The 21,516-nt window shown below is 44.4% G+C and overlaps 2 protein-coding genes across 4 annotated transcripts in view; one reads left to right on the top strand and one right to left on the bottom strand.

The window, feature by feature from the left end:
* Positions 1-7,576, bottom strand: part of Plaa (phospholipase A2 activating protein) — a 38,580-nt gene extending 31,004 nt beyond the window's left edge. Inside the window, exon 1 of the mRNA XM_042697500.1 lies at positions 7,082-7,576. Coding sequence (XP_042553434.1) covers positions 7,082-7,230 — 149 coding nt within the window. The 5' untranslated portion in view covers positions 7,231-7,576. The remainder of the gene's footprint in view (positions 1-7,081) is intronic.
* A 6,168-nt stretch (positions 7,577-13,744) lies between these two features.
* Ift74 (intraflagellar transport 74) overlaps positions 13,745-21,516 on the top strand; it is a 64,655-nt gene continuing 56,883 nt past the window's right edge. The window contains exons 1-5 of one of the 3 annotated variants that reach the window (XM_042697503.1): positions 13,745-13,916; positions 14,568-14,627; positions 16,970-17,106; positions 19,939-20,074; positions 21,185-21,233. In XM_042697503.1, coding sequence (XP_042553437.1) covers positions 16,987-17,106; positions 19,939-20,074; positions 21,185-21,233 — 305 coding nt within the window. In that variant the 5' untranslated portion in view covers positions 13,745-13,916; positions 14,568-14,627; positions 16,970-16,986. Of the gene's footprint in view, positions 13,917-14,567; positions 14,628-16,377; positions 16,380-16,969; positions 17,107-19,938; positions 20,075-21,184; positions 21,234-21,516 lie in introns of all 3 variants that reach the window. The other 2 variants (XM_042697502.1, XM_042697501.1) reach the window with 2 other exon arrangements.

Here is a 21,516-nt window from a genome sequence, read left to right on the forward strand (position 1 = left end):
ATCTCCTGTGGCTCAAAGTGGTAGAGCTCTAGCCTTGAGCACAAAAGCTCAGGGACAGCGCCCAGGCCCTGAGTTCAAGCCTCCACTACCAAACCCCCCCCCCCCAAAAAAATTAAGACTTCTCATGGGTGCTGGTGGCTCCTGCCTATAATCACAGCTACTCAGGAGGCTGAGATCTGAAGATCAGGGCTCTAAGCTAGTCCAGACGGCAAAGTCCTGACACTCTTATCTTTAATTATTAATCACTAATAAAGATGGAAGTGGAACTGTGGCTCATGTTTAATGTGCTGGCCTTGAGCTGATAAAAAGTCAGAGACAGAACCCAGGCTCTGAGTTCATGCCCCAGGACAGAAAAAGCAAAAGCAAACAAAACTTCTCAACTGTAATACCACAGAGAGTAAAGGATGGGGCTAAGGTTCCAAAGTTCTGAAGGAAAGTAACTCCTGAATGAGAATGGTACAACCATTCAAATTGCCATTCCAGAAAACAGGAACTAGGTAAAAAGAGAGAGGTGGGAGAAAATGATGAAAGGAATGACCCTGACCAAAATTCACTGTACTCATAAGCTGAATACTCACAAGGATAACAACAACAAAAAAAACACCAAACATGCCATTTCAGCAGCAAGCAGAACTAGATCGTTTTCAAGCTTTGAAGTTCTACTCTGTTTTTCATATACATTTCAGGAAGCTCCTGGAAGATATGTTCCAATTAGGGATCAAGAAAGACAAAGTGAAAAGGTAGTAATAATAAAAGGTCAATTGGGGACAGGGAAGGTGGCTCAGTGGTAGAGCACTTGCCTTGCATGCATGAGGCCCTAGGTTCGATTCCTCAGCACCAAATAAGCAGAAAAAGAAAAAAAGCCGGAAGTGGCACTGTGGTTCAAGTGGTAGAGCGCTAGCCTTGAGCTGAAGAGCTGAGGGACAGCGCCCAGGCCCAGAGTTCAGGCCCCATGACCAGACCCAAAAAACAAAACAAAACAAAACAAAAAGTCAACTGGAAAGCTCTACAAAGGGAATTTCAGGACCATGATAAAGGGAAATCCCAGGTTTAGTTGTGCATCCCAGGGCACATAAACCAGGTCAGAAAGTTTTCAATGTTAGAAGAGGAAGTTATAAAAATACCCAACGTGTTTAAAGTCTACTAAGAATCAATTTCAACAAAGAATCTGAATAAACACATTTTAAAAGTGAAAAAAATCAAAATCAAAACCTAAACAATTCTTAGCTACAGCTACTTATTTTTATGAAATTGATGAGGAAAAGTTACCATAACTCATTCCATAGCTCAGCAGTAGACAGAATTTATAGTCACAAAATACCGATTTAGGGGCTGGGAAGGTGGCTCAGTGATAAGAGTGCTTGCCTTGCATGCATGAGGCCCTGAGTTCGATTCCTCAGCACCACATAAGCAGAAAAAGCCAGAAGTGGCACTGTGGCTCAAGTGGTAGCCTTGAACTGAAGAGCTGGGGGACAGTACCCATGCCCAGAGTTCAGGCCCCACGACTGACCAAAAAAAAAAAATACTGATTTAGGAGCCAGGGGCTAGTGGCTGACATTAGTTTCTTGGGAGGCTGAGATCTAAGAATCACTATTTGAAGCCAGAATGGGCAGGAAAGCTCATGAGACTTTTCTCCAGTAGTTAATCTCCAATTAATTACAAAAACAAAACAAAACAAAACAAAACAAAAACCCGCCAGAAGTGGAGCTTTGGCTCAAATCGTAGAGTGCTAGATTTGAGCAAAAAAGCTCTGCGGATAGCTAGTTAGATATAGATAGATAGGGAGACAGACACAGACATGTAGATATAGATAGATAATATTGTTAGGTCTGCTTGTGAGAACAGTCCCTTACCCCCATTCAGTGAAAGAAAGCAAATAGCCTTCATCAGAAATCACTTGCCTCAAACCAGTAATCACCTGTAACTTGTCAATCACCTGACTATGAGTGAGCAAAGGACACAAGGCTCTGAGATCATTTCCTGAAACGCCCTGGTCATCACAGGTTCCCCAGGCTCTGAGATCACTTCTGCAACAGCTGTGGTCACCTTTCCCTATATAATCTCGCTCATCGATAAATTCTCTCTTCTCCCACTGCATAGCTCCATCTCACGTGGGCCAGCAGTTTGCTCTCCCCCCAATAAGCCCTTTTTGGCCTGAAGCATGTGACAGTCTCCTTTCATCGAACATTACACATAGATAGCTAGATAGACATACATAGAGATATTGATAAAGTAAATAAGAAAGGATGCCGCGCACACACACACTCATGCATACATACATAGGATGGGAATTGGAAGAAGGCAGGTAACTTAATTCTCATATTACTTAGTAGAAACAAACAGATTATGCCTGAAATTTTTTAATCAAATATTTACATTTAGACAGAAAGGAAGATGTAATAATGAACAGTCAAATGAAAAATCTTGCCTCTGAAATAGGAGGAGGGAAACGGTTTCAGGGAAAAGGGCTTTAATCTCCTAACAAACCCTGTAGAGCTATTTGACTTAGCAATGTACAGGACATGTTGAGCACTTACAGGAAGGAAAGGTCACTTTTGTCTTAGTACAGTCAGGGAATACTAAACATGGTCTTAAATACGAAGTTGAGACTTCAAAAATGAGTAGTTTTTGTTTTTTTTTTTTTCCTTTTTTGCCAGTCCTGGGGCTAGAACTTGGAGCTTGGGCAATATCTCCCTGAGCTTCTTTTGCTCAAGATTAGCACTCTATCCCTTGAGCCATAGCACCACTTCCAGCTTTTTCTATTTATGCAGTACTGAGGAATCAAACCCAAGGCTTCATGCATGTTAGGCAAGCACTCTGCCACTATGCCACATTCCAAGCCCAAATGAGTAGTTTTCAAAAGGCAAAACAATATAAAGGCCACATGTTTATAAGCCTTAAAATCCAATTTAAGTTGAAGCCAACTTGTAGTGTGAAACAATGGCATACTGGCTAGCTCCATTACATGTATAACCCCAAAATAATGTCTCTACGCTGATGAGCTTTCAGAAAGTTCAAAGACTTTCTGGATTTCAGTGGGACTTGGCTAAAGGCATCTGATTTAAAGCAGAGTGCTGGTGGCTCATGCCTATAATCCTTGCCTGTAATCCTAGCTACTCAGGATGCTGAGAGCTGAGGATCTTAACTCAAAGTCAGGAAAATCCATGAGACTCTATCTCCAATTAACCACCAGAAAACTAGAAATGGAGCTGTGGCTCAAAGTGCTAGAGCACTAGCCTTGAGCAAAAAAGCTAAAGGACAGCACCCAGGCCTAGAGTTCAAGCCACATGACCAACTTCCCTAACCCCCCCCCCCCAAAGGATCTAAGGCTAGTCTGTGAAACTCCTTTTTTTTTGGGGGGGGGGGGGTCCGGTTGTAGGCCTGAACTCTGGACCTGGGCGCTGTCCCTCAGCTCTTCAACTCAAGGCTAGCACTCTACCACTTGAGCCACAGCACCACTTCCGGCTTTTTTTCTTTTTGCTTATGTGGTGCTGAGGAATCGAACCCAGGGCCTCATGCATGCAAGGCAAGTGCTCTACCACTGAGCCACTTTCCCAGCACCTAGTCTGTGAAACTCTTATCTCCAACTAATCAGCAAAAAAAGATGGAAGTGGAGTTATGTCTAAAGCCACAAGACAGCCAGCCCTAAGTGAAAAAGCCTAAAAGAACAAACAGATCCTGAGTTCAAGCCTCATTATCAGCACAAAAGATATCTGATTTAGTTCCCTCTAGAATGAAGGTATCTTGTCTCTCCCATCATTTGTAGTTTACTCCATGCTTATTATCCTGATGCAGAACCAAATCAACAATTTACATAAGAAAATCAGTTGCACTTACTACCTGGCTCCAAACACTTTTATAGCCTTTCATTAACCTCATTTATGCACCATGAGATAAAAAAACTGTCAGAGCTAGCAATAGTGGCTCATGCCTGTAATCGAACTACTTAGGAGGCTGAGCTCAGAGGACCGAGGTTCAAAGCCAGCATGGGTTGGCCTCTCATCTCCAATTAACCACCAAAAAGCCAGAAAAGCCAAAAGTAGTGCTATGGCTCCAGTGGTAGGGCACTAGCCTTGAGCACAAAAGCTCAAGGATAGTGTCCCCAAGCCCTGAGTTCAAGCCTCAGGATCAACACACACACACACACACACACACACACACACACACACACACACACACACACACACACACACCCTGAGTTCAAGCCTCAGGATCAACACACACACACACACACACACACACACACACACACACACACGCACGACAGTATGTCAGTCTGTTAGGATACACTGTAGAGTTTCTAACCTGCACACCTGGAAATGTTCAGGTTAATAATCATATCTCATTTATTTTCTATTCCCTAATCCTATGCCTAGTAAATGTAACCTCTTGACCACTATTAGTAAACAGGTACATCAACAAATTTTGAAAGACAGATGGACAGACAGACAGAGACCATAGACACACACCCCACCACAGTTATTTGAGTGAAAACCAGTTTACAAACGATTTTGACCAAGGTTAACGTAAGTTCCAGCTCAATGCAAGCACTTCTGTAATTTAAAACTTGTCAACCTAGCAGTCCTACAAAACACATAAAAAAAGCTTAATGACTAGATTCAAGAGTCAAGTATTAAAAAAATCCATTTGCAATGTTTTTATCTTTCTGTACCTGATTTTACTTTTTATTTTCTCTGCTCTCTTTGCCTGCATGCTATACCACTTAGCTACATATACTAACTCTCTCCTTTCAAATTTCTAGTTTAATTTTGAGGGAGAGGACTTCATTTTAAAGGTACAAACTTTTGCGTTCCCAAATACACAGAAAGTTTTCTATTAGTGTTAGTAAGTCATTTGGGATATCACAGAATCTTAAGAGTTGGAAGCAGCCTATAGAGATCATCTCAGTAATTAAATACAAGAGTTTGCTCTATACTACTTCTAGTCTACTTTTCCACCATACATTGGCAGCACTACTGCAAAAGCCTCCAAACAGATCTACCTGCACAGTTACTCTTTCCTAATCTATTTTTCCACCAGTGACTAGCAGAAACTTCTCAACAAATTAGAACCTACTGCCCATACTGAAACCTTCATTTCTTAATCCAGGGCTTTAGGGTTTGCTCCTCTGGCTGCTAGAATATGGTTCCAATTGAACCTTCTCCAACTGCACTCTCCCAAGACCACCTACATGCTTCAGATGTCAGCTTCCCCCCCCCCCCCCCCCCCCCCCCCCCCCCCCGCCCCCCAGTTGTGGGGCCTGAACTCTGGGCCTGGGCGCTGGCCCTCAGCTCTTCAGCTCAAGATTAGCACTCTACCACTTGAGCCACAGTGGCAGTTCCAGCTTTTTCTGCTTATGTAGTGCTGAGGAATCGAAACCAGGGCTTCATGCATGCAAGGCAAGCACTCTACCACTGAGCCACCTTCTCAGTCCAGATGTCAGCTTTAATAATTAAAATAAGCTGGGTATTGATGGCTCATGCCTATAGGCCTAGCTATTGAGGTGGTCAAGATCTTCGTATCACAGTTCAAAGCCAGCTGGGGCAGACGATCCTAGAAACTGTTATCTCCAATTAACCAGCACAAAGCTAGAAGTGGAGGTGTGGCTCAAGTGGTAGAATACTAGCCTTGAGCAAAAAAGCCAAGCAAGAGCTCCAGGCTCTGAGTTCAAACCCCCAGAACAAAAATAAATATGTTTTTAGTTGTTATCATAAAGGTAGTGTACAGAGGGGTTACAGTTACTTAAGTCAGGTTATGAGTGTATTTTCTTTTTTTGGACAATGTCATCTCTTCCCTCACTTTCTCCCAGTTTTTTCCCACCCATCCCTACCCACAAGTTGTACAGTTCATTTTCAACATAGTGTCTAGTGAGTAGCACTGCTGCATTTGGTCACCTTTTCTCCCTCCATTTCAGTGTCCTCCCTTACCCTCACAAAGACAAATAACCAAACAAGACAAAAAGAAAACAACAACAAAGAAAAAACCTCGTTTCTATTTCCTGGAGTTAAAAATAAATTTTACACACACACACACACACACACACACACACACACACACACACACACACACACACACACAACCTTCTCATGCTCCTTAACATCTCTTTGCCTAATTCTTTCACCCATGTCTTCTTCTTGGTATGCTTATATTGCTTTCGTTATTTATTTTGCATGTTATTCGATCCACTTTTTCTAGCAACTTATAAAAATTTCCATAGACGAGCAACTTGTCTGTCATCTTATTCTCCCCAGTATGCAGAATAGGATACACTCAATGGTTATCAACTGGATGTAAGGACGGCCACACAAAGCCTGAAACATCCAGTAATAATGGGAAACAACAACAAAGTTACCTTGATTTTTTTTTTCCTTTTTGTGAACGGAAATCTCTTTTCTAGTTCCCCTCCTCCCCCAATCACCCAAATCAGTTCTGGACCGTTGAACCTGATCTTGCCTGGATGTTAACCTTTCGGTTCTGACTCTGGGTCGCGGGGGAAGTTGAGAGTCAGCCTCCCTGATGACACTTCAGGGGCACTGCTAAATCTTTTTTCCTCAAGAAAACGGTGCACATCCACACAACACCACACATTTGATGCGTTTCATCCCCTCCTCCCAGGACCATCAACGGATCTCAGACTGACCCACCAACCTGGGCGACGGGGAAAGGGATTCACACCCTCAGTGTTTACATGCAGATTCTGAGAACTAGAAAAATCAAAACCGAGGGAAGACTACAAGGCGACGTGGGGGGGGGGGGGGAGGGGTCCCCCGGGTGCCTCGCGTAACCGAACTTCAGCAAGTTACAGGTGCGTTAGTAAGTTCTCAACTCTTACCCACGGAGATCCGAGGTTGCCTTTAGTCAAGGTCAGCCGCTCCCCAGTGGTCTAAGGCAGGTAGGTTTCGGGTTCCCGTTCCCGCCCGCCCCCCCCCCCCCATACTCGTTCCCCTTACACCTGGCGGCTTCCTGCACGGCGAGGAGGGTCAGGAGCCGGAGGAAGGGAAGGGAGGCGGGGAGGGGTGTAACCGTGGCGAGTGAGGGGCGCGCGTCCCACGTGCCGGCTTCCAGCCCCGCCGGCGCTCACCTGTCAGGGGCCCAGAGGCGGGTGGTGCGGTCCCGGGACACCGACACAAAGGCTCCGGGCGGATAGAGGCAGCGCACCAGGCCCCGGACGTCCAGCTCGTGACCCGAGAGCGAGCAGCTCAGCCGGTACCTGGCCGCGCCGCTCGCCATGGCCCGCGTGGGTCGGACGCGCGCCCGCCCGCACCCTCCGGACCCCGCGCGAGATCACAGCCCCGGGCCGGCCCGGCCCGGCGGGCGCCAGGCTGCTGCTGCGGCGGCGGGGGGGAGGGGGGCGGCAGGGGTGGGGGACACGGGCCTGCGGCGGCTACGGAGCGAAGGCAGACCGGAAGCCTCCGAGAGCCGGTGCGGAAGGACGGTGAGGAAGGGGCGCGCCGCGCTCGCCGAGTGACACAGCAACCCTGCCCCGCACGCCGGAATTCATCATCGGCCGCGGCCCGCCATGACGCACAGGGCGTGCGTCCCGAGACAGCCGCCACGGACGCTCGAGATCGCCGGCGGGAGGACTGAGGACGACGCCCGAGCCCACTCCCTCCTCCCCCTCGCTCCCCGGTCCTTGGGTGACTCGACCGATCCTTCCTGATTCCCCGGGTGGACGGCCGCAAATAGGGGCGTGATCCGGGTGGAACTACAAGTCCCACAATGCCGTGCGCCCGGGCGCGCCGGCCGGCGCGCTGAAGCGAGATATTCTGCGTGCTGGCCGCTGCGCCACCGGAAGGTTCGTGGAGGGCTGCTGACTCCTTCCTTTTCTTAGGACTTGCCTACCCGGTTTCCTCCGCCTTCGTGGGTTCTGGTTCCTTTTAATTTACTGCTGGGAGCTGGTGGCTGACGCCTGCAATCTTAACTACTCTGGAGGCCGAGATCGTAGAATCCCAGTTCAAAGTTAGCCAGGGCAGGAAAGTCCCTGTGAGACTCACAGCTCCAGGTACCCACCAGCAAATCAGAAGCGGCACTGTGACTCCAAGTGGCAGGGGAGCAGCCTTGAGCAAAAGAGCTCAAAGGCAGCGCCCAGGCCCCGAGTTCACACCCCGAGACCAAACAGGTAGAAATAGGATTCTCTTTCTAGAAACTAGATCTAATTAGTATTCCTTCATTCAGCCATATCTGACATCTTGCCATTCTTAGAGTGCATCCTGAAGGCCTTTGGCTTCTTAATGTTTTACTAGATGCATCTCCCTTTGGTACTTCACTGTTTCAGCCATGTTGAGTTTCTGACCATTCCCTAGGCATATCATGCTATTTAGGTTTCCTTTTCTTCTTCCTTCTCCTCCTTTCTTTCCTCCCCTCCCCTCCTCTCCATACAATTCTTCAGCAAGAAGGTGAAATCATGGCTAACCTGTGCTTCATAGGTAACACTTGCTTGTTTAAAGAACAAACAGGCTGGGAAGGTGGCTCAGTGGTAGAGTGCTTGCCTAGCATGCATGAAGCCCTGGTTTCAATTCCTCAGTACCATACAAACAGAAAAAGCCAGAATTGGCGCTGTGGTTCAAGGTGGTAGTGCCAGCCTTGAGTGAAAGAGCTCTGGGACAGTGCTCAGGCCCTGGGTTCAAGCCCCATGCCTGGCAAAAATAAAAATAAAGAACAAACAACAAATAATGTTACACTCCTTATCTGTCATATTCCATCAGTTTGTCATCTTGATCCTTCAGTTCCTCTGTGAGACCAATACAATTTTATCTCCTATATACTGTTTACTGGATTCAAAAAGGTTCACATGTAAGACAATTTTGTCTTTACCACCTACTTACTGCTTTATAACAGGCCCTCCATGAATGTTTTCCTACTTCATATTTTCATTTACAAAGCAATTTCAACATAGTCGCTCAGTTGTCACTTAGAGCCCTCAAAGGTAAGTCGTATTCTCATTTCACAAATAATTTGCCTTAAGTTTTTAATTCAAAAATCATTAGGCTAAAATGACTCCTACTCTAAAGCCTAATTCATCAGAAAATGGAAACTTAAGTTTAACCAATCAGAATCTGACAAACTATTCTCTGTACTTTCTACTTTAACCAATCAAATATATTTTATCAAATTTTTCCCCTTCATTCCCTAGATACGGAGCACAAATTACTGAAACTCCTAAAACAGCCAAGGCAGAAAAGTCTGTGACACTAACCTCCAATTGACCAACAGTAAGCCAGCAGTGGTGTTGTGTCTCAGTGGTAGAGCATTATTCTTGAGCAAAAAAGTTCAGACAGTGCCCAGGCCCTAAATTCAAGCCCCAGGAATGGCACAAAAAAAAAAATCCAAATAAGCTCCTGATTTTAAGCTTCAGTAGCAGTGCACACGAGGGCACACACACTCACAAACATATGAGGATAAAGTTGAGGACAATTTGGTCTAGAACTTGTGATTTCAGATTTTTAGGCAAACTAAAACAAGGAATCTTAACAAAACTGACATTTGGTATGTGTTAAAGCTGAAAGGAAGATACTCTGACCTTCCTTTGCTTCACCCCGTTTACCAGAAGGGTCTGCCGATAGAACGACAGTTGCCTTCATCTTTCTAAAATGGAGCTAGCCAGTGAGGAGTAAATATCTCAGCAAGTCTGAAGTCTGTCTGGACAGGCTGATTCAGCCAATAACTTCAGATAGTGCCTGGGTCTCTTGTGTAGGGTTGGAGCCTAACATAAGCACCAATTAGCAAAGCTAAATGGGTTGGTTTCACATGGACCAATGCAAGTTTTTCATGGCACTTAAGGTTTATTTTATCTGGGCACTGGTGGCTCATGCCTGTAATCCTGCTCAGGAAGCTGAGATCTGATGATTGCAGTTCAGAGCCAGCCCATGTAGGAAAGTCCATGAGACTCTTACCTCCAATTAACCACCAGAAAACTGGAAGTGGTGCTGTACTGTGGCTCACAAGGTAGAGCACTAGCCTTGAGCAGAAGAGCTGAGGGACAGGGCCCAGGCCCAGAGTTCAAGCCCCATAACCGACCAAAAGAAAAAGAAAGGTTTATTCTAAAATTATCTTTAATTAGTTGTATAAAGGGGTTTCTGTTCAACATGCATCTTAATTAGGGTCATCCTTTTGTCCTTCTCCCTCTATGTATCCTCCATTCATCCTTCCGTTTCCTAGTTTTCTGGTACTTTTGGGTTGCAATAGCAATAACAAAATACCTTAGATTGAGTGATTTATAATGAGCAGAAAATTGAGCCACACATGGTGGTATAGGCTTTAATCTCCACACTGAGGAGGCTGAAGCAAGTTTTCAAGTTCCAGGTCAGCTTGGACTATGTAGTGAGTTCAAGGTCACCCTGGAGACCCTGATTCTACTGAGCATCTGCTTGCCTTTACTCCCATGTTTATTTTTTCCCATATTTCTTTTAAAACACCCTCACCTGTGTATACTTTTAACTTTTATGGTGTCTCTGTTCAAATCAATGTAGATTTCAGTTCCTACTTCACTCTTCCCTCTGCAATGTATTAAAATCTTATATCAAATTCCACCTTTGTCTTTGATAACATGATACCAGAAATTGGGTCCGTTGAACTCAGTGCTAATTGACAAATAATGAGAGCAGGGTACTAGACAAAAGAAAATAAAGGCTTATTAGTTTTGTCAGGCAAAATAAGAAGGGAACAGTCTTCCCTGAGGAAAGGGAAGGGCTTTTTGATGAAAGCTCTCTGGTGTGGGCTTCTGGTTATATATACTGAGACATGACTTCCAACTGTTTGGTGGCCAGAGGCCCTGTTTATTACTTGATGTACTGTATTCCTTGCTGTGCAGAATGTTCCTTCACTCCTGAGATCAGCAAGATAAAGGGATGACTATGATGACCTTTCCCAGAGCTATAAAGACATTCTTCTTGAATTTTCAAACATTGGGAAGTGGAAATGGAGGGAGAGAGGAGAGTAAGAAAAGGAAAACTTTCTTTTTAAAACATGTAACTGAAAGCATCCTGGTTAGTTTTTGAGCTAAAATACAGTTCTGAACATGTTTGTTTCTTTTACAAACAAAAGTATATATATACATATATATATAATTGGAAGTTACAGTAGGGGGTGATATGTAGTGTATTAAAATAAAGAAATGGAGGTCATTAGACTGAGCTCTAATGACCTGGGTTCTTCTATAAGGAAAATAATGCAGTCAGTCACTAGTGGCCAACTAGCCACTAGTTTTGTTGTCTTTAACTTTCCATCCAGAGCATTACAAGTGAGGCGACTGCTCAAATTTTAGCCATATAATTTTCTTTGTATATGCAGTTCCTGGAACTTGGCCTAGGCATTGTTGCTGAGCTTTTTTGCTTAAGGCTAATGTTCTACCACTTGAGCCACAGCTTCATTTCTGGCTTCTGGTGGTTAATTGAAGATTCTCATGGACTTTCCTGCCTGGACTACCTTTGAACCATGATCCTCAGATCTCAGCCTCCTGAGTAGCTAGGATTACAGTCATGAACCATTGGTGCCGACTCCAAATAATTTTTTAGCTTTTTTCTCCTGAGATGAGGTTTTGCTTTATTGTTTAGGCTGACCTCAAACTCCTGACCCAAGCACTCCTCCTTGCTTGGGCTTCCTGAGCAGTAGACAGTGGGAATTTGCTATTGTGACAAGTACAATACATTCTTTGTTTTGCTCTTGCATCCACTTCGACAACCTTCAGACTTGGAGCTGATCTGCTTGAGTTTTAATGTGCCAAAGTTTATCATCCAAAGTGTGTGTGTGTGTGTGTGTGTGTGTGTGTGTGTGTGTGTGTGTGTGTGTGTGTGGTGCTTGAACTCAGGGTTTTACGCTCTCACTGGGCTTTTTTTTTTTTTTTTTTGGTCAATAAATCTTCTGTGTCTGTGGACTCATTCTTTGAGACCATCAAGATAAAGGACTAGGGGGCTGGGAAGGTGGCTCAGTGGTAGAGCGCTTGCCTTGCATGCCTGAGGCCCTGGGTTCGATTCCTCAGCACCACATAAGCAAAAAGAAAAAAGCCGGAAGTGGCGCTGTGGCTCAAGTGGTAGAGCGCTAGTCTTGAGCTGAAGAGCTGAGGGACAGCGCCCAGGCCCAGAGTTCAGGCCCCCACAACTGGACCCAAAAAAAAAATAAAATAAAAAATAAAGGACTAGATCCAGGTGCTACAGTTTTTCAAATCACTCCTGTTTCAGCATTTTAACTTCAGGATTTACAAGCTTATGCCATCAAGCGCTGCTTCTGTCAGTTCTTAATTGAAAAACTGAAACCATCTGTGGATGATTTTAAAACAGAAAATGAATATATCTAATGACCACCAAGTGGCTCTCAGGATGCTGAAGAAAGAGGCTAGAGGTTCTCCTCTAGACAACATCCTTGCACCAACACACTGATGCTGGACTTGGTTGTTGCTGAAAGACCTCTGAAGTCTTTAACTGGATGTGGCAACTATGGCTATCTCCCTCATTTACACAGACTCCCTGAAGTCCTTCCTCGGTTTCACCTCTGTGGCTGGGGAGTGTGTCACACAATTAGAGTGAGAGTATAAGTAAATCTGGGAAAGCTTGTGTCCATCACTTTGATTTCCTATAGAAAGGCTAGAAAAGTAAAGGAGGAGCTATGTCAGACCATAAGGACTGTAACTGTAAGGCTCAAAAGTAGATAATTTCATGAAAAATTACAAACTTTTAAGGGATGAACCAAGCCACAGGACATTTCATTCTGGAGTGCTTTCTTTCTTCCCTTCCCTTCCCTTTGTCAGGGGGGAAAAAAACCTGACAGAGTTTTGCTATGCAGCCCAGGCTGGCCTCTAAGCCTCCAATTCTGGGTCCTCCTGCCTCAGCCTCTTCAGTGTGTTTGTCACCAGGTCTGGTATGGATTGTGTTATTTTAAACTCCTTGAAAGCAAGCATATGCAGGAGAAATATGGATGTGAATTACCTGGATGTGAATGATGAACAACATAAAATCTCGATTTCTTTACAAACCATTTAAGCGCCCTGTATGAATTGGGGTGTGTGTGTGTGTGTGTGTGTGTGTGTGTGTGTGTGTGTGTGTGTGTGTGTGTGTGTGTGTGTGTGTGTGTGTGTGTGTGTGTGTGTGTGTGTGTGTGTGTGTTTGGTCGGGAGGTGGGGAGTAAACGCTATTTTATCAGAGAAGTGGGATTTGAGGTAAGCTGTCTCAATGGGGGGGGGGGGGGGGGGGGGAGGAACAACCCCACTAATTCTTTGAGTCAGGTGATGTGGAATCTGACTGCAATTCCAGCACTTAAAGAGACGGAGGCCAGAAGGATGACAGTTCCCAGGGCTGTGTAACGGGTAGCCTGGGCTACATACTAACGCCAAATAGTAGTTCCTTAAAGAGCACTTTGCACATTCTTCTTCACACACTCAGACGGAAGGACAAGGGTAAAAAGAAGGCATGGCGAGCTCATTACAAAACTACACGCAGCTCACCACGGCGGCCGCGAGGTTACCGGAGACGGAACAAAACCCGCAAGCAGGTTCCTCTCCACCATCCAGACAGCCGAGCTGGGCCGCACACCGATCGCTGCTGTTTTCTGGTCAACCTGCCTTTTCCCGCTTTTCACCAAAAAGAACCGGGGGGCGGGGAGGGGGGGGGACCAACTAGGAACATCCCTGAGGCTCCGCGTCTCGCGAGAGCATTTCCCCCTCCGTTTTAAGGTACCGAGAGCGGAGACTGAGTACGGGCCAATCGGGAGCAGGGACCTGCTAGCCCCCGCCCCCGTTGCCCGGATACGCGGCGTCTCACGGTGGCGGGTGGCGAGGCCTGGATGCCCCCGGAAGGCTCTGTGCCCGCAGGTTGGGCAGAAGGGTTGCTAGTGGCTTCCTGGAGCCGGCCAAGCCTCAGAGAAGTTCGAGCGCCGGGGGAGGGAGTGGGGTACCTAGCGACCACCCTCCTTCCGCGCCCGCGGAGGTGAGAAACCAACCCAGGGACGCTCTCTTCTTCCTCCTTTCCCGTGCCCGTTATCTGACCTCGGCGGCCCCGATCGCTCCCGAACCAAACAAATGGGAGCGGTGGGCCCTTGGGTGTTCATCCGGGCCCCTCGCCCCGCTTGGGGTCGGCTGCCCGCGTGGAGGGGGGCACAGGTGCACCGCCGCCGCCCCTCCATGGCTCCGAGGAGAGCCACCTTGGGGGAGGGATATTCCGGGTTATTAGGTTCCTGGGGGTCAGATGGGTGAGGTCTAACTCTCTGTCATACGTAGGCCTCGTGGCCACATGCATGTATGTATGTACACGTGCATGCAGGCCTGTGGGTACTGGGGCTTGAACTCAGGGCTGTCTCTCAGCTGCTTCACTCAAGGCTGGTGCACCACCGCTTGCGACACAGCTCCACTTTTGGCTCCTTTTTGGTAATGAATTGACAGAGAAGTCTCGGGAATCCTAGGCTCTCAGCTGTTTGAGTAGCTAGGATTACACCCGGCTCCACACTTCTGTTTCAGAGATAAGAGTGATGTGTCAGGATGTCCAGATTGTACAGCTGGTAGCTGTCAGATGTTGTTTTGTTGTTGTTGTTGTTGTTGTTTACGGTACTAAAGTTTGAACTCGGGGTCTTTTGTTTCCCAGGCAGGTATTGCGTCGCTGGAGTCATGCCTTCACCCCTGTTTTGCCTTCATTATTTTCAAGGTTGGGTTTCCCATTATGCTCACCCAGTTTACGCTGCTGTTTTCCTGCTGTTTCTTTTCCTTGTAGCTGGATGACAGGCCCACCGCCATGCTTAGCCATTGGTTGAACTTGACTGGTGAACTTTTTTTTTTTTTTGGGGGGGGGTCCGGTTGTGGGGCCTGAATTCTGGGCCTGGGCGCTGTCCCTCAGCTCTTCAGCTCAAGGCTAGCGCTCTACCACTTGAGCCACAGCGCCACTTCCGGCTTTTTTCTTTTTTTGCTTATGTGGTGCTGAGGAATCGAACCCAGGGCCTCATGCATTGCAAGGCAAGTGCTCTACCACTGAGCCACCTTCCCAGCCCAACTGGTGAACTTTTATGACAGGCCGGTATCAAACTGTCTTCTCCACTTCTCTGCCTCCCAAGTAGCCAAGATTACAGGCTTGAGACACCGGGCAGAAGTAGACCTTTTAATCTTTAATCATTATGGAACCAAAGGATTGTTTAACTCCTTACCCCGTGCCTATTTGGTCGAGTAACTGTAGAGTTACTGGTATATGTTTTACTAGTTCCCCCCCCCCCCCCACCTTAATCCCACTGGGACTGTCAGAGTGCTAACCTTTTTCTACTACACTGAAACTGTGGCAAAGAAAATCACTTTCTGTATATTCTACATTTTCTCAAAGTTATCAGAGTAACAGTGTTAGGGTGTTAGAGTAACAGTGAGTAACTAACAGTGTTAGAGTAACCAGGATGGATTGTGCTGGAAATAGAATCTGACTTTACTAGCTTCTAGGGAAACTGTTTTGAACAGGCCCAATCATCTTTCCAAAAAGTCATTTCATAAAACTCCCCTTTTTCATTTAAAATAATCTTATTACTTTGTCTTCAGAGTTGAAGACAGAAATAGAGGTAGGAAGCTACTTGGAATTGGAAGATTCTAAGTTCAGTGTGAATTTATTCAGCGTGAAGTTATCATGCTATTTCTGAGTGGAAAATCTAGAAAATGATTGAACAATCAGATTTGGTGCCTAGTTTAAGGAACAGAAACATAGCTACTGATGGAAAGAATATAGTATTCAAAAGTGACAGAATCCAAAGGGCAAATTAGAATAGAAATTAATCTAGAATGAGAGAGAGAGAGGATGGCTGTCGAGATTAGAGACCAGGATGGATGTTAGTATGTTTGAATGCTTCCAAGATGATTGAATTTATGTCTCATCTTTTTTTTGTTTGTTTGTTTGTGCCAGTCCTGAGTCTTTTATTTTATTTTTTGGTAGTCATGGGGCTTGAACCCTGGGCCTGGGCACTGTCCCTCAGGCTCTTCAGCTCAAGGCAAGTGAGCCACAGCACCACTTCCGATTTTCTGGTAGTTTATTGGAGATAAGAGTCTGATGGACTTTCCTGCCCAGTCTGGCTTTGAATTACAATCCTCAGATCTCAGACTCCTGAGTAGCTAGGATTACAGGCGTGAGCCACCGGTGCCCAGCAGTCCTGAGTCTTGAATGCTGTCCCTGAGCTTTTTTTGCTCAAGGATAGTGCTCCACTGTTTGAATCCACACCTCTACTTTTGGCTTTTTTTTTTTTTTTTTTTTTTGGATAGTTAATTGGAGATGAGTCTCATGGACTTCCTCTATCAGACTGTCTTCAAACAGCAATCCTTAGCTCTCAGCCTCCTGAATAGCTAGGATTACAGGCGTGAGCCACCAGTGCCCAGCTGTTCTAGCTTTTAAAAAATGCCCGGGGTAGAGGGGTGGTTGGAATGTGGCTCAGTGGTAGAGTGCTTGCATAGAATGCATGAAGCCCCGGGTTCGATTACTCAGTACCACATACACAGAAAAAGCCAGAAGTGGTGCTGTGACTCAAGTAGTAGAGCGCTAGCCTTGAGCAGAAGAAGCTCAGGGACAGTTGCCCAGGTCCTGAGTTCAAGACCCATGACTGGCCAAAAAAGAAAAAAAATAGTAGGAGATCAAGTTATTTGCTAATTGAGCAACAAGGAGAGAAAGTTAAATGGACTTGTATTTTGGTAGGATAACAGGGAGATGAGGATTGAATAGTGTGATAGCCAAGTGTATAATTATGAAATAGTGTCAGGTTTGAGGAGGCTAATTCCTGTAATGGTACCTGGAATGGCATTTTACAAGAAATACCACGATTTCAATTTTAAAGATCATTTTAAATTTATTTGGTTTTACTGGAGTTTAAACTGAGGGCCTGGCTTTTGCTAGGTAGGTACAGTACCACTTGAATTCATGCCACCAGTTCTGAATTAAATGTAAGAGGGAAAGAAAGGTATGATGGGCCAGTAGTGTCTTGTTATACAAGATATAAAAAGAGAATTAAACTTTTTATTCTTTCCAAACAGGTTAAAGCAAACAAACCATGGCCAGTAACCACAAATCTGCAGCATCTCGCCCTATTTCAAGGGGTGGAATTGGATTAGCGGGAAGGCCTCTTTCTGGAATTCGACCCTCATCGGGAAATGTTCGAGTGGGAACTGGAGTAAGTTTAAACAAGTCTGTTGAATGCTTCTTCACATACTATAGTAGAAGTTAGAAAAATCTCTAAAATATTCTAATTTGTTGTTCCTTTGCTCTTTAAACATGTGTTTGAGTGGCAATTTTTTTTTGGGGGGTCCGGTCGTGGGGCCTAAACTCTGGGCCTGGGCTCTTCAGCTCAAGGCTAGCGCTCTACCACTTGACCCACAGCACCACTTCTGGCTTTTTTCTTTTTGCTTATGTGGTGCTGAGGAATCAAAACCAGGGCCTCATGCATGCTAGCCAAGTGTTCTACCACTGAGCTGCCTTCCCAGCCCATGAGTGGCTATTTTTTAAAATAGCTTTGGGAGACACTATTGTAAGATGGTACCTGTTGTTACTATTAAAACTGTAATAATAATTACTCAAGTAATTAACATTTTACCAATTTTAAAGATAATACATAATTATACTAATGCTGGAAACACTGTATAAAATTAATTATAGCTGGATACTGGTGGCCCATGCCTATAATCCTACCTACTCAGGAGGCTGAGATCTGATGATCCAAGTTCAGAGCCAGCCTGCAGGAAAATCTGTGAGATTCTTATCTCCAGTAAACTACTAAAAAACCGGAAGTGGCGCTGTGGCTCAGGTGATAGAGCACTTGCTTTGAGCTGAAGAGCTGAAGGACAGCACCCAGGCCCAGAGTTCAAGCCCCATGGATGGCAAAAAAAAAACAAAAAACAAAAAACCCCAACTATATCATTATGTAGAAAAAAGCAGTTACTTTTATTTGAGATAAGGTCCAGAATGGCCTCAAAATATCAGTCCTCTTGCCCTAGCTTTCCAAGTGCTGAAAATATAGATGTGTGTTGTCATATCAGGGCACACTTTTAAAAACACAAAAGTGAGAAAAGGGTGACATTGTCTAAAAAGAAATGTACTCTTAGATGGGAAGGGATGGGAAGGGGAAACAAAGGAGGAGGCAACAATGCTTGATAACAAATGTTCTCATTAGCTTGCCCATGTAATTGTAACCCCTCTGTACGGTATTTTCACAATAAAAAAAAAGTGAAAAAAAAAAAGAAATGTACTCTTTACCTTACTTATATAATTGTAACCCCTCCTGTATATCACCTTTATAATAACAATAAAAATAAAATTTTAAAAAATACCAAAAGTGAGCCAGGAGTTGACGGCTCACACCTGTAATTCTAGCTAATCAGGAGGCTAAGATCTGAGATATCACAGTTCAAAGCCAGCCCAGGCAGGAAAGTCTGTGAGATTCTTATCTCCAATGAGCTACAAAAACTCCCCAAACCTGGAAATGTATATGAAATAATATATATCAAAATGAACTTCAGAAGCTAGGTGCTGGTGGCTCATGCCTGTAATCCTAGCTACTCAGGAGGCTGGCTCAAAGCCAGCCCAGGCAGGAAAGTCCATGAGACTCTAACCTCCAGTAAACCACTCAGAAAACCAGAAGTGGCACTGTGGTTCAGTGGTAGAATGCTAGCCTTCAGCTGAAGAGCTTGGGATAGCACCCAGGCCCAGAGTTCAAGCCCCAGGACCAACCGAAAAAAAAAAAAAAAAAAAGAAAAAGAAAAAGAAATGAACTTCAGGAAGTAGAAAACAAGGTTTTTGTCTTAGTTTTTGTTTTCTTTTTGTCTTGTTGGTTTATTTATCTGTCTTTGGGAATGTAATGGGGCCACAGAAATGGTGGGACAGAGGGTGAACAAATGCAGCAGTTGCTCTCACTAGATACTGTGTTGAAAATAAACTCTACAGGGCTGGGAAGGTGGCTCAGTGGTAGAGCGCTTGCCTTGCATGCTCAAGGCCCTGGGTTCGATTCCTCAGCACCACATAAGAAAAAAGCCGGAAGTGGCGCTGTAGCTCAAGTGGTAGAGTGCTAGCCTTGAGCTGAAGAGCTGAGGGACAGCGCCCAGGCCCAGAGTTCAGGCCCCATGACCGGACCCCAAAAAAAAAAAAAAAAAAAAAAAGAAACTCTACAGCTTGTGCACCACCGCAGGAGGGAAAAACTGGGAGAGTGAGGGAAGGAGTGAAATTGTCCAAAAAGAAAATGTACTCTTTACCTGACTTATGTAACTGTAACTCCTTTGTACATCACCTTTATAACAACAACAAAACAAATTAAAAAAAACTGGAAATGGAGCTGTGGCTCAAGGAGTAGAGCACTAACCTTGGGCAAAAATGCTCACAAACAGTGCTAAGGCCCTGAGTTCAAGCCCAATGACTGGCACTGTTAGTTATTGTTCAGTTTGAAGATATTATAAATAACAACTACAAGTAGATTTAAACTTTTAATTCAATATGTTGTTTAATATTCATAGAATTTTAAATGTTAAAATTAATTATTTATTGAATCATAGTATTAAATATTTCTGATACTAAAAATGTAAGGATTGTGGAGGGAAAGGGAAAAAAACAAATCGTTTAAATAGGGATACAGGTGGGACCTATTGCAACAATGAGATGTACAAGTCGCTATGTCGAAATCGAACTTTACAACTTTAATGGGGGGGGGGTCGGGCGCAGCAGGGGAGGATTGGGGGGGACGGGGGGGGGGGGGAGGATGGGAAAGGAAGGGGAAACAAAGGAGGAGGCTACAATGCTTGATAAGAAATGTACTCATTATCTTGCCCATGTAATTGTAACCCCTCTGTACAGTATTTTCACAATAAAAAATAAAAATAAAAATGCAAGGAATATTTTACAAATTGTGTAGAATTTTAATTTTTAAAGAAGTTATCTTTCCAGCCTGTTAGTAGTAGAGGCACAGTATCTGTGGGTTTTTTCCAGTTTAATAAATGTATAATCTTTGCTTATCATTTAGTTGCCACCTGGAACAGCAAGGCCTGGTTCTCGTGGTGGCACTCTAGGGACTGGTGGAGTTTTGTCATCTCAAATCAAAGTTGCTGATCGGCCTGTAACTCAACAAGGTTTGAGTGGAATGAAAACTGGGATGAAAGGTATCTTATTTTATGAAGATGAATGCATTTTGTACAAAATTCTATAGTACCACACTACTAAATGAGAAATACAGCATCTTGTTCTTATTCTTTGCTAAAGTTGTAACAGAATGCATGTGAAAATACATTGTAACTAAAAAGTTCTATCTACATATGAGCTATTTTGTTATTCATTTTTCTCATCAAGGAGCTTTGTTATCATATGAAGAAATCTGAAATAATTTGAAGAAAAGCCCAGGATTGAACATTAGATATTTGGAATTGTATAAAAATATTCTGAGTTTTTTATTTCCATTTAAAGATGGAAAAGTTGTCTGTTAAAGATGTTAAAGTGTCTGTATTTATGAGAAGTGAATCAAAATGCTATTTTTTCTGGTGCACGCGCCAGTCCTGAGGTTCAAAGTTAGAGCCTGGGTGCTATCCCTGAGCTTTTGTGGTCAAAGCTAGCACTCTACCACTTGTACCACAGCTCCACTTGCAGCTTCTTTGGTAATTACTTGGAGTCTCATGGTCTATCCTGCCCTGGCTGGCAGATCTCAGATTCCAGATCTGGAACCACATCTCCATTTCCAGTTCTTTTTTTTTTGGGGGGGGGCGGCGTGGGGTCTGGTCATGGGGCCTGAACTCTGGGCCTGGGCGCTGTCCCTCAACTCTTCAGCTCAAGGCTAGCACTCTACCACTTGAACTATAGCACCACTTCCGGCTTTTTTTTCCTGCTTATGTGGTGCTGAGGAATCGAACCCATGGCCTCTCATGCATGCAAGTAAGTGCTCTACCACTGAGCCACCTTCCCAGTCTCCAGTTTTTTTTTTTTTTTAATGTGTTTTGTTGTTGTTTTAACAGTGATGTACAAAGGAGTTACAGATCTCAATCTCAGCCTCTTGAATTGCTAGGATGACAGGCATGAGCCACAATGCCTGGCTAATTCAGCATTCTTTATGTAACAATCCTAAGAAAATTAAGATTTCCATTTCAGAAATTGTCCTAGATGTATTGGGATCTTCCTGCAAATTTTGAGAATGTTGGCATATAATCTTTGACTGTGCTTTAGATTTGCTAGTTTAGTTGCATTTTGAAATGAAACACTAACATTCACAAATTTTCTTTTAGGTCCCCAGAGACAAATTTTAGACAAATCTTATTATCTTGGACTTCTTAGGTACGTTAAGTAAACATCTCTCTATGCAGAATCATGAATATGGTACTTACTATAGTAGTTAGATATTTTAAGAACTCCTTTATATCCTAACAATTTCTGTTTAACTTGGTAATAATGCAGTATAGATGTACTGTAATAATATAATTAGATTGAAAAAATTTTTTTGTGCCATTACCAGGACTTGGACGCAGGGCCCACTCTCACTCTTTCTTGCTCGTGGTTGGCACTTTCCCATTTGAGCCACACCTCAGGCCCAACATTTTGCAGGATAATTGGAGGCAGA

This window comes from Dipodomys spectabilis, unplaced genomic scaffold (genome assembly GCF_019054845.1).
Source record: "Dipodomys spectabilis isolate Male_0828 unplaced genomic scaffold, ASM1905484v1 ptg000006l, whole genome shotgun sequence".
Classification (NCBI taxonomy): domain Eukaryota; kingdom Metazoa; phylum Chordata; class Mammalia; order Rodentia; family Heteromyidae; genus Dipodomys; species Dipodomys spectabilis.